The sequence below is a fragment of the Nanorana parkeri genome, unplaced genomic scaffold (assembly GCF_000935625.1).
Source record: "Nanorana parkeri isolate BGI_ZX_2015 unplaced genomic scaffold, ASM93562v1 scaffold80, whole genome shotgun sequence".
Lineage (NCBI taxonomy): Eukaryota > Metazoa > Chordata > Amphibia > Anura > Dicroglossidae > Nanorana > Nanorana parkeri.
The window spans coordinates 475,138-488,402 of NW_017306348.1; the positions used below are offsets into that span (position 1 = coordinate 475,138).

Genomic DNA, 13,265 nt, shown 5'->3' on the forward strand with positions numbered 1-13,265 from the left:
GCTACATACTCTGTGCTGCTCCGGGTTGCCAGCCTGATGTCTCCAGTGGAGACTCTCAGGAGGGCTGTGTGGGCTCTCAGGGGGGCTGTGCAGGGTCTCACCAGGGCTGCACGGGATCTCACGAGTGCTGTGCGGGGTCTAACGAGCAGCAGGGTTCCCCAGGAAGGAGGAGGAGGAGATGTGCAGCCGGTGCTGTTAACAGTAAGCTGTGAGGTCCCCAGAAGGCTGCCGTGAGGTCACCAGCAAGCACAGGACCTTATGGCAGCCAAATCTATTGAAAATTTTAAAGGGCCGCTATCGACTTTTAGTATCGGGGCATTTTCATGAGTATGAGTAAAAATGCCCAGTATCAGCAGCAATACCGGTATCAGTATCAGTGAATCCCTAGTTTTTTGGATCAACTGCGGGTCTAGGACTCTAAGGATTCAGGTTTTTCATAGTTATTTTTCTCTTAAGGTGGAACTCGATGGCCATGTGCCTTTTTTTAAGTCTCACTAACTGCGTAACTGCTGTATGTGACTATTTCTTATGACACAATTTAGAACATCCAGTCACGGACAGATGCGGTAACTCTTAGCTGGCGAAGATGTCAATAGATGCTGTTTTTAAGAAGTTTGCAAACAGTAGATTTTTTGTTTATGTGGTTCATACAAATGCTCACTGACCTGCAACTGTTCAATTAGCTTGGGCCTACAATTAAATCTGCCTGATGACATTTTGGTTAAGGAGCTGACTGCCAAAGGTTGGGATTATCGTTCAATAAAGTCCATTTTCTTGTTTAATTCACAGCTTGCAAAAGTTCTGCAGAGAAGCGACAATCTTCAGAGTGGACGGACATCAACATTTGATGGAAACTCTACTAAGGTATGAGGCACTGCTGATCATGAATGAAAGGTGAGGGCACTTGCAAGGGGTCTTTAAGAGGTTTTTCCTAGGGGAACAAGGCACTGCTCGTGTTTTCCTAGCGACAGCTTAGATTCTGCAAACATTGGGGAGGGAGAGCGAAACTATAACCACCTCCCTGTTGAGACCAAGCAGTGATGAACACGTGAGAGTGCATCTGGCTGCAGAGTGCTGGAGGAGTCTGCCAAGTTCTATGAGTCTACCATATTGCTGTTAGAGGATGACTTTGAGACATGCCAAGCTATTGGTGCACATCCAAGTTACAGCTAAATGTATCTGTTATTTTTTTTAAGCCAGATAATGTGATCTGCTGATCATGAGCCCTATTATTTTGATGCATTACAAGAGTTCCAGGAAGGCGTTATTGCATCCAGACAAGTGAGTGTGCCCAGTTTCTCTAGTCTAGCTGCATCAGCAAGGATCAGCAAGCGAGAGTCAGTGAATCCCTGTGGGGACTTGTTTATTGGCAGAGCAGGGTGAGGAGGTGGAACAGACACATAATGGTTGCCACACCAAGTAAGATGCGTTCCTTTCCCCGGGACTGCCTGTCTTTGCAGGACACTAAAAAGACTGGATTGCTCTGAGAGCAGCATCCTAGAAATAAGTTGTCGTCACCACGACTTACATACTGAGCAAAATTTGCAATGCACAAACAAATACAGTCTATCTGTATTGGAACTGCTATCCCTTTAAAAGTAATAATCCTTCCTTAGCACCCTTTATGTTACCCAAATCTGACGCCATATGACCCTCTGCATTGCCTGTGCCAGGAGTGTTCCACCTTGCTGTTACGTCGTCATGTCATCGCTGGAGTTTTCTGAGAACTCCGCCGATAGACAACGAATGGGAAGTGCTCATGTCTCCATGCAGTGACATGGACACCCGAGGGAGGACCTTCTACAATTCTGGGTCTCGGGATTGTTGATGCAGGTAAGCAGTGGCGGAACTATCACCATGGCGATCAAGGCGGCCGCTATGGGGGCCGGGGCAGAGGGGGAGGGGGGACTGGCCAGGATGAGGAACAAAGGGGCAGCCTATCAGTGATCTGTGCAGTGGTGCGCTCCTCACAGCCGCTGCTGAGTCACTGACAGCCAGCAGCTGCAGAGGAGGAGGCTTGGCCCGGCGTCGGCAATGGAGGAGGAGGTGGGGCCCGGCATCTGCAGTGGAGGAAGAGGCAGGACTCGGTGTCCACAGCGGAGGAAGAGGTGGGGCCCAACGGTGGAGGGGGCTAACAGGTAAGAGGTGTGCAGGGGTGTGGCCAGCCCACCTGAGAACCTGCAGAGGCCACCATAGAGAGCCTACCTTTCTCCTCCCGGCTCCATCCTTCCCGGCCATTCTCCGCTCTGCTCTGTGTAAACAGTGAGAGGGGAGAGCTGCACTCACAACCTTCCCCTCTCAGCGTTCACAGGAGTTCCGAGAAAGTGCTGTGCTAGAACTCCTGTATTGGAGGTGACAGGTTCAATACAGAGAACCCATCACCTCCAAATGCTATCACACAGGGGCTTCTTAGCTCCTGCTTGGTAGCAATAAAGTTAAAGGCTATTTAAACCCTCCCGCTTTTTTGCATATATCTACTGCTAGCAAGCAGTAGATATATGCAAAAAGTTTTTTAAAAAAACAAAACGCTCAAACAGCAGTTTAGACTCATCTGTGTTCCGTGCGCGCTCCCGTGCGAAAATTAGAAATTTCTCGAGCGGCCGCAAAGGATCTTGGGGCGGGCGCCTGCGCAGTTCTCATTTTCGTCCGGGACGCGATGAGGGACGCAAGGTAAGTCTATTGACGCGTGCACCCACATGCAGACACCACTGGATCGGAGGGACAGAGCAGTCAGCGCTGGATCAGAGAGCCGCCGCACCGCTGGAGAGAAGGCTGAAAACATCAGGAAAGAAGAGGAAGATCTCATAAAAGAGACATAATTTAAGGTAAGTGCTAACATTAACATGGGGGGGGAGGGAATTTTTTCTTTGCCTTTAATGTCACTTTAAGTTAACAAAAAACAAAATGATCAAAAAAGTTAAATAAATAAAAATAAAAAAATAAGTAAAAAATAATAATTAAATTTAAAAAATTAAAAGGTGATTAAAAAGTAAAATAAAAGATAAGTAAAACAAAAACTTGAAAAAGTAAATAAATAAATAAAAATTAAAAACATAAAGTGATAGAAAAGTAAAAAAAATAACGAAACAATATAAAAAAATTAAAACTAACCATCTGGTTGCCATTCTCCATTGGGGGGTTGCGGGGAGGGGGGCGCATTGTGGAACCTGGCCATGGGGCAGCAGGGAGAGTAAATCCGGCCCTGGTTATAGCCCACTACAGGTAGGTGCAGACATAGCAGAACCCCTAGAAATGGCCAAATAATCACACTAAATTTAAAGAGCCACTCGGCTTGGGGTGAAGGGGGTACAATGGTTTTTCTCCTACTCTGATTTGGCATTGTCTTTTAATACTGTGATTTATGTGCTACTTTTTGTTCATAGATCAGTGCTAGATAGTTGTTGCCTTGAGAGCTGTACTATCCAGAAACCTCCCCTTTTTCTGACATCTTACCATAAGATTGTTTGAATTGGGGGTGAAACTTGCAGACAAAATGCGGACAAAATGGTTGCTGGGCAATCATCTTGCAAATGACTTCTGAGTCCTCGTCAGTATTTGTGTATTTTGTTTTGGTATTACATGTTTTATTTATAAACCGCCCACATAATACATTTTTCAAAAAGGCAGCATAATAATTCCTTATATACTAAAATGTTCTACCCCATGGTCATGAACAGTGAAGAGATTAAAGAACAACATAGTCAACTGGGGTTTATTTTTATTTTTGCCTTTTATTTCAAAGCGTAACTGCACCTTTTAAACCTTTGCAGAAAAATTGATACTGAGAGGCAGAGAAGCGAAAACAAAGTCAACTTTATTATTAAAATCTACTGCCTAACTTGTGTTTGTACAGGCTCTTAAAATGGAATTCCAGAAACCATCCGATCCAGGTCAACTACTGATATTCCAAAGATAATAGCAAACTTTATTGGTTGATCCTTGCCTGCTTCTGTTCTGTAGATACAGTATTGAGGTACTGCCTGTCCTTTTTTATAAACTGACAGTTAAGTGGAAGGATCTGCCTTCACTTTAATCACTGATCAGGCTTAGTGCTATAATAAAAAAAGCTACAGTGCTAGTATCCCTTTAGGCACCCACAGACTGTAAGAGGACTATTTGTAAACAATTCATAGAGGCCTTTGCCCTGTGAATATCTGTGAACGTTTGCTTTGGGCAAATAATGGGAACAATGAATGTTCTTAATAAATTTTTTCCCAGCTGGCATGTAGTGTTGTAATACTGCATTATGACCACTAGATGCAGCATTTCCCAGGTCAGATGGAGTGTTGTAATACTGCATTATGGCCACTAGATGCAGCTTTTCCCAGGTCAGATGGAGTGTTGTAATACTGCATTATAGTCACTAGATGCAGCATTTCCCAGGTCAGATGGAGTGTTGTAATACTGCATTATAACCACTAGATGCAGCATTTCCCAGGTCAGATGAAGTGTTTGTAATACTGCATTATGGTCACTAGATGCAGCATTTCCCAGGTCAGATGTAGTGTTGTAATACTGCATTATAGTCACTAGATGCAGCATTTCCCAGGTCAGATGGAGTGTTGTAATACTGCATTATGACCACTAGATGCAGCATTTCCCAGGTCAGATGGAGTGTTGTAATACTGCATTATTGCCACTAGATGCAGCTTTTCCCAGGTCAGATGGAGTGTTGTAATACTGCATTATGACCACTAGATGCAGCTTTTCCTTGTTTGAATGTAGTATTGTAATACTGCATTATGGCCACTAGAGGCAGCTTTTCCCAGGTGGGATGTAGTGTTGTAATGCTACATGATGACCACTAGATGCAGCTTTTCCCAGGTCAGATGGAGTGTTGTAATACTGCATTATGACCACTAGATGCAGCTTTTCCCAGTTTGAATGTAGTGTTGTAATGCTACATGATGGCCACTAGTTGTTTTAGTCTAGAAGAGGCTGGCTGGCTGGCAGGCCGGCCAATAGTAAACAGTCGTTTTTTGTTTTTTTTTACATTTATTGTTGGTTTTTTTCCAATCTTTAAAAAAATGTTTTTAAAGAAAATTAAACATTTGTTTGGCGGCATTTGCCTATTCACTCACTGCCGTTTAGCCCCTATGAGAATATGGGGCGAAAAGCAGCAAGTGAGCTGCTGGAGCTTCCGCTCAGCCGATCCAGATGTTGTGCAGAGCATGTTCGGCTAACTGAAGGATCTTCACTTCGGCTGGGCTATTCACTCGGCTGCCTTTGGCAGCTTTGTGAATAACCCCCTAAATATCTCAGATTCGAGGTTCTCTTCAATCTCACAGGTTCCTGTTGCACAGCACACTGTAAACTTCCATACAATGAAAGCTATGCTTGGTTACGCTTGGTTACGCTTCCTTGAAACAGAGATTTCCCTGTACAGTTTATCTGAATGTTTCTTCCTGTTACAGATGTTAATGCTTTTCACAGTGGCCTGGATGCATTAAATCTGAACTGTGTTGACATGTGTGTAATCTATTAGCAGCAAGAGGCTGTCAATCAATCAAAAAAAACCTGTGCAAGTCGTGGCAAGGATCGTTTTGCCTGAGGATGCCCAGAAGGGTTTGCCATCACTATACATGGCTGCATTCACAACATGGTGCAGTGAGTCTCAAAATACTGAGATGTGTATGGCAACCTTAGAATCTATAGAATCCATTTGCAGTTAGCTGATGACATAGCATAACAGCTTGCAGCACTGAGCCAGAAAACAAAATACTGAATTCTTAACAAGGTAAATTAGCTTTACATCCTTCACTGACCGTTGTAGCTGCAAGCACTGTGGTGCAATCCATTTTTAAAGTCCAACTCTTAGCAAGCATTCAAAAGTCACAGTTTCCTGTATATGCAAACCTTATTTTCTACCCTGTGGACCGGGCACTTTTCCCTACTCATCTCTTTGGAGCTCCCTCCCATGTAGTTCTTTTATCTCTTAAGTGACGTTAGAGTACCCCGCTGCTGAAAGTGTTGCAGCCAGCAATAAGAAGTGTCCACATTAAGCAGGCAGTGACGTTGACAACCAAAGAAGGAACCCTCTAGATGTTATCGTTAGTGAAGAGGACACTTGGGACCTGAATGTCATGTGACTGTGCCTTTAGGTAAGTAAAAATTGATTTTTCTTGGCCAGCTGTTTTTGTTTTGTTTTTGTTTTTTTGCCCAGAATCAGGAAGTTGTTCTCTCAGCAGTTCAGCTTCCCCTCCCATAGCACCATATCTATGGGGGTTATTTACAAAGTGTGAGTGAATAATCCAGCCGAAGTGAAGCCGAGTGAAGTACAAGCCACTTCTGGCTTGTACAGCTGATTTCAGCCTTAGATCGGCTTAAATCAAACGTACATCGGCTGCCTTTGGCTGCACTTTGGTCAGCCGCACATACTCTGCATGTTCGACTGAGCTCAAGTGCAGAAGGACTTCAACATCTGGATCGGCTGAGCTGAAGCTCCAGCAGATCACTTGCTGCTGTTCGGTTCGGCTATTCTGCTCAGTACCTCCGTGATACCGAGTAGAATAGAAAATCAATTAAAAGAGTTTTAAAAATAATTGAGTAACAACTGGGCGGTGCCAGCCATGATGTCACGGCCAGCTCCACCCAATTGTTATTGTTTAATGACAGATCAGCATCCCCAGGTCATTTGGGGATGCGGATCTGTCATTTCTACTGGGCGGAGCCAGCCGAGAGATCATGGCTGGCTCCGCCCAGCTGTCATTTGCGCGGCTTGCGGGTGGCCTTCGGCAGGCCGTTCGCCTCGCTTTAGGTGTCACTTCGGCTCAGTCGAGCCAAAGCATATGCCGTTGGCTTGGCCGAGCCACTCGGCCGCCTTCTGCATCACTATAGCCCGTACAGCACCCCTTCGGTTCGACTGAACTGAAGGGCTCCGGGAGCCAAAGAGAGCTACGGCTGGATCCCTCGGCTCTTTTGTGAATAACCCCTTATGTTTTCATTGGTGATTGGAAGGATGCCCCTGCTGGGAAAGGAGAGGAGGATGAGCTGAGCTGCTGAGACACCGCTGAGATTTGGGAGCAGAGAAAGCTAAAATGCTGAGAGAACCATTCAGAATACTTCAGGGATTCTGCCACGAGGAATAGCTTCACAGTGCCTGGAGTTACAGAGGTCAGTGAGGCTTGTATGCAAACTAATTTACTGCTTGTTAAGAATATGTGAATTTCCATTTCTTGGCCACAGGTTAACTTGTAACTTTATCCAAACTCTTCTGCAGTAGACTGGAGAAGGGTTAGAAAGAACCTCTACCTGGATTTTACTGCTGTCCCCGTTTTTTTATGGGGTGATTTCCGTCACTTCCAATGGGGTCACCAGGACACAAAGTACTCAGAATTTCTCTAACAGGGACTCAAAAATCATTAAACATTATCCCTTCCCCACTCTACTCAAAACTAAGAAAAATTGATTGCCTGGTGTTCTTTAACAAAAACAAAAAAAGAAGAAGCAGACATCCTGTATACAGTATAGTAGCATCCATCAAGATTAGACTGATACAACTGACCATTTGGCACAGTTTCCACTATCTTGGCTGCAATACTCTAACTGCACTTCTGCAATAATACCTTCCTTTATTCTCTCTTAGTGGTTAGAAGTGATTATAATGTGCTCTAATAACTCCTTGAGATAGGAAAGGGAGACATTGATTAATGCAGTTATATTAAAACCAAAGACACATCCTTGCCACACCTCCAATCTGGCAGACCGTGAAGAGTTCTTGAAGAAAAGATGCTTACAATAGTCTTTTTGAAAATGTAATATACCAAAAAGTAAAAAAAAATATGCCAACTGTTATTTTTTCCTTTATACAGATATAGGAAAATTAACTATACAGTGATACTGTGGTTGGACAAATCTAGAGCAGTGGTCTTCAAAGTGCAGAGCATGGGCCTGATGCAGCCCTTCACTTGCCTGTAACTGGCCCCGGGGCACTATTCCTCCCACTGCCGCCAATTATGGGGCAAAATTCTTCCCATTGACATCATCAATGGGGCACTATTTCTCTCACTGATGCCAATGCTGAGGCACTATTCCTTCCACTGACACCAGTGATGGGACACAGTTCTTCCCATTAATACCTCATGATGGAGCACTATTACTCCCAGTGATGCCATCAATGTGGCACTATTCCTACCACTGACATCTTCAACTGGGCACTATTCCTCCCACTGACATCTACAATGGGGCACTATTCCTTCCACTGACACCAATGCTGAGGCACTATATCTTCCGCTGACGCCAATGATGGGACATGATTCTCCCTAATGACACCATCAATGGGGCACTAATCCTCCCGCTGACACCATCAATGGAGAACTATTTCTTCCCCCTGACATCAACGCTGGGGCACTATTCCTTCCACTGACTCCTACGATGGGGCTGTATTCCTCCCAGTGACGCAATCAATGGGGCACTATTAATCTCACTGATACCAATGATGGGGCACTATTCCTCCCAATGACACCAATGATAGGGCATAATTCTTTTCATTGACACCAATGATGGGGCAATAATTCTCCCACCGACACCATTGATGTGATAGTATGTGTCCCTAATATGAGTTCCACTGACATCGACAATGGGGCACTACGTCTTCCATGAATACCAACTCTACAAAACCTGCAAGGGGTTATAACCCTTTCCTATTTTTGGCTTAGATTACATTTTGAATAGTACAATTCACTACTCAAATATTTGCATCAGGCCGAAAAGTGGGGCAGTTGTGGAGGAAGAGAAGACAAGGGTCCACCATATTAATAAATAATTACATCTTTATAACACTACTAAAATGGAAAGGTTGTGATGTTGTCCATAGCAGTCACTCAAATGTGTGTTTTCCTTTTCTAAAGCCATAGGTTGTGGTTCTGCTCTATGGATGGAATTGAACAAAACAATTAACTACCTTTATTAAAAATTGGGACGCTCTGGGTATACTGTTTATTTGGAAAATATAATTATACAATTTTAATGTTTCATTTTTTTTGTGGGATATTGATTTAACCTTCTGACATCCTCCAGAAGTGGATTATTACCTTTAAGTGGACTTATAATTTTAAATAATGGGCAGCTCTGAATAAAAAATTCTGTACAGGTTTAGATATTGGTGTCTAGTATACCCGAAATCAGACCTCAGATCGCTGTCCTGCTCTCTAGCTTGGCTCTCCCTTTTATCTCTATGAACCTGAGAGTCCCACCTGCACATTGCATGCTAATGTAAATACAACCCAGCGCAACAGGGAAAGTGGACAGTTTAAAGGGGGTCTGTCCTTGACTCTAATAGATAGGATGAGGTTGGGGAAACCTGTACAAGGGTTTTTTTTTATTTTCTTACAAAGTTACACCTATACTGTAAAGGCAGAGATTTGGTTAGGAGCAACCCTAATTTCCAATATTTTTTATCCAGCAAGAGACAACGTACAGTTAGCTGAAAATGATTTGACCATTATTATATTCCTAAGATGATTTCCCTACTTTGCTATCACTGGCAAAAAGTAGGTCTACCTAAACGTCTTTCACTATGTCCTATATCTGTGCCCCAGGCGTCTCTCTTCTTGAGATGCGTAACTTGTTCGCAAGAGCCTCCAATCTCAAAACCATCATAAAAATGACTTGTTGAAGAAAACGGGAGCATTTGATCTCTCAAAGTACCCAGGGTGGTTTTTGCTGCTTTTAGATGAGCATGCAATAAATTATTGATTGCCCAGATGATTTATTTAGTGTTTGTATGTGTTTTCTGTCATAAGGATGAAGAGGCCATTTGGATGTGGAGTTGCCGGAAGCCCCATCGGCCATCAGACGGTTAAAAGCTGATTCACTGAGAGAGGTTACAATGTGGCTGTTTCTTTACCCTCTCATCTGCTGATGGATCGCTGTAACAGACTTGTTTCCATGGAAATGAGCTGGATGAAGTTTCTGATCCCCCCCCCCCCTTTCATCCGCTCCATATTATTCTCACAACACGATCAGTCCCCCCCAACACTTTCTTCTTTAAACCACCTTGGACAGTAACAACCTCAAAACCATTTCTAATTCCCACAGAACTACAAGATGTTTTTTCTAGATTTTTATATATAATTTTTGTAAACCACCCAGATGTTTTGTAATAAAAGCTTGTCCTCTGAGAAGCTCTTGTCATATATACGATTAACTATACCAGGAGCTGTTTCATCATGTGGTATAGCACAGGAAATACAGTGGGAGTGGAATGTCTTTGCAGACTTTAACTTTGAATGCCACCCATCTGAATAACATTAACGGTGAACTCCAGACAGAGTTTCAGAAACACCTTTTAATTCAGGTATGTATCTTTTAAAGCTGAAAGCCCATCTCCAGGCAAAGGGGCTACCCCCACACTACAAGGGTTAAGTGCTTGATTTTTTTGTAGGAGCTGTAGTAAAGGAAATTTATTTAGCTGATCCCAGCTCCCATTCCGGTCATCACTGTCCTCTTATCCGTCTTTTCTCCGACTCTTGGACTGTCTCTCTGCACCCTCACATCTAAAGCATGTCTATGGAACCTGCATTAAATATGATGGCGTCAGCAGTCCTCAGACGGCCGGAGCCCAAGGGGAAAGAGGCCGTGGGGACCGGTCTAGCAGCCTGGAGTTAACCAGCGGGATCAGTTAAATAGAACTGCTTTACTCCAGTAATCTCGTCAAAAACAAGCACTTAACTCTTGAAGTACGGGGGTTGCCCTACTGCAAGAGTCCTTTTTTTTGCACAGAGATGGGCTTTATGTTTACTTTTTTGGGGATACAGCACCAAACACATTAGTTATGTGTAATAGTGTCTATTACCTTACCTGCAGCTGCCTCTTCTTGTAACACTCTCCATCTCACTGCCCCCTTCACAGACACCAGATATTATACTCAGTGGCTGTCCTTCAACACTCTGCCCTCTCCATTATGCACATACCTCTTATTACTATCATCCCACATTGCATCAACTTCTATCAATGAGCAGTGAAGATTCTGTCATTCAACTGCTCCCCCTCCATTCACAGAGCTTGATGCATTGTAATACGAGCCCTGTAAATAGTGGAGCGAGCTGAGGGTGTGGGCCAGCGGTGCAATTTTTCAGACTAGCAGGTTACAGACTCCATTCACTCCAGGCTCTCACAGCGCCACTGAGCATACTATGCAATGGTACACCATTACACATATCTAATGTGTTTGGTGCTTTACTAATCCTCCTCCTCAAAAGAAAACAAGTAAACTGCAGCTTTGAAACAAAGTATTTTTGCACAGAACTAATATAGGTAACTAAAATAAATACCTGAACCTGTCTCGATATTTTAGCCATTTATAATCCAATGTACAGCAGCACTGGGAGAGGAAGGGGCATTACTCTTAGCCAATCATTCTGTTGTACATTGTGCAGTACCCTCACTCTCCTTTTTTGAACATGCTTACGGGAGGGAAAGAGCAGAGAGTTGACCTTATCAGTGGACTACAGTTCCATCATTGACCAGTCAGCAGATTCAGGTGAGCTAGTGACCAAGCTGCATTTCCTAAACTGTATTTAAAGCCAATTTTAACCAAAAAAAATGAATAGCGAAAGGAAGAGTTTAACTTCTGACAGGGTTTTACAAGGGCACAGCAATCTTTTAACCTCTTGAGAACATATTATACAATAGAGAACATTTTAAACAAATTAAACTCTAGGTCTCAAGCACACAGGCGCATGAGGCCGTACACCATGAATTGTGGGCATTTTTCTGCATCTGGGATGTGCTGCTGCCTACAGCAGCGAATGGGTGTAGGCAGCTTTACACTCATTTACACTGCATACATAAAGCTGTATGGCCCTTGACACAGGTAGTCTCTGTCCAGAGTTTACAAATTCAAGAGTTTACACAAGTAGTGGTGTAAACCCGCAAATAGCCACTTACACCCATTCACTACTATGGGCAGATGTACACATAAGCTGCGTAACCCGGGTGCGGAAATATGCCCGCAATTACGGTATATGGTCTCATGCACCCATGTACATGAAGCCTTACAGAAAAGAAACCTAAATAGAGTTATGAGTCCAGTTCCTCGTTATATGCGGTTATATGTGTTGCCTGCTTTCCTATATCAGTAATGAGTATAATATTAAAACACCAAATAGCAATTTAGAAAGATCAAAATCCTCACAACAACAACAACAGTTGTAAAGAATATATTCAGTTATTCAATATAAAACATGTATCTAGTTATACATTGCACTATTTTCCCACTGCTATTGTATTTGTACTATTTGTAGTCCAACCAAAAGGATAGGACATTGCAAGATTTCCTTAGACTACCATAGTGTTCAGTATTCCTACAGGAGTATAATATGTCAAGGTAATGTTGATCGGCACATCGGATGTTGAATGAATGCTCAGAGTTTCTCTCTGGAAACAGTTGCTCATTGCTCTTGTAAACATTGATTAATATAAGGATTCTTAATGATATGTCAGATCCAGCATTGTTGAATATAATGGTCATCGATACAATCATCATTATATAGTTTTGCTTCTAATCATGTTAGATTTATCACTGTCCAACACACCTTACCATACACACTTTACAGCGTGTGCATTTCTGTGAACATCCATAGAGATAAATGTAGAAATAGTACCATAACAAAAGAAATGTTCATAAGTCCCCTGGGATTGTAATATGTATTATATAGATATTTATACAGTGCCAATAATTTACATAGTGCTTTACATATTGTAAGTTCACATGAGTCCCTGCCCTCAAGGTCTAAGGTCCCTATTTCACATACACACACACACACCAGGTCCAATTTAGATAGAAGTCATTTAAATTACCATCATTTCTGGGGGGAAAACATGAGTACCTGGAGGAAACGCACATAAGAAGAACATCCAAACTCCATTCAGGCAGAGATCTGGTTGGGATTTAAACTTGGGACCCCAGTGCTGTAAAGTAGAAGTGCTAACCAATATGCCACCATACTGCCCATTTTGGAACTTGAATGGCTATCCACTGATTAATTTACAACATTTCTGCGCACGCACATGTGTAAGTCAATATTGATGTAAATGTCCAGAAAATACAAGTGCTGGCATATAAAAAATATATGTTCTCAGGAATTGTAGTCCATCCATAAGGCAGTCAATATCCTAATGGCAATTGAATCATAGAAGAATTGCCAAGGTTCCAAAGTTACTTCAGCTGACAGCATTTTGTATTGGCAGCACAAACATCCAAAGTTCATATAAGACGGCAGCAAGATGGTTTAGGGAAAAACAGGAATCACCAGGAGTCCATC

The 13,265-nt window shown here is 42.9% G+C and overlaps 1 protein-coding gene across 1 annotated transcript in view; it reads left to right on the forward strand.

Moving 5' to 3' along the window:
* The window catches only part of LOC108804995 (leucine-rich repeat and fibronectin type III domain-containing protein 1-like protein), a 74,758-nt gene extending 64,651 nt beyond the window's left edge, over positions 1-10,107 (forward strand). The window contains exons 4-5 of the mRNA XM_018576948.1: positions 790-864; positions 9,744-10,107. Coding sequence (XP_018432450.1) covers positions 790-848 — 59 coding nt within the window. The 3' untranslated portion in view covers positions 849-864; positions 9,744-10,107. The remainder of the gene's footprint in view (positions 1-789; positions 865-9,743) is intronic.
* Positions 10,108-13,265: the final 3,158 nt, after the last annotated feature.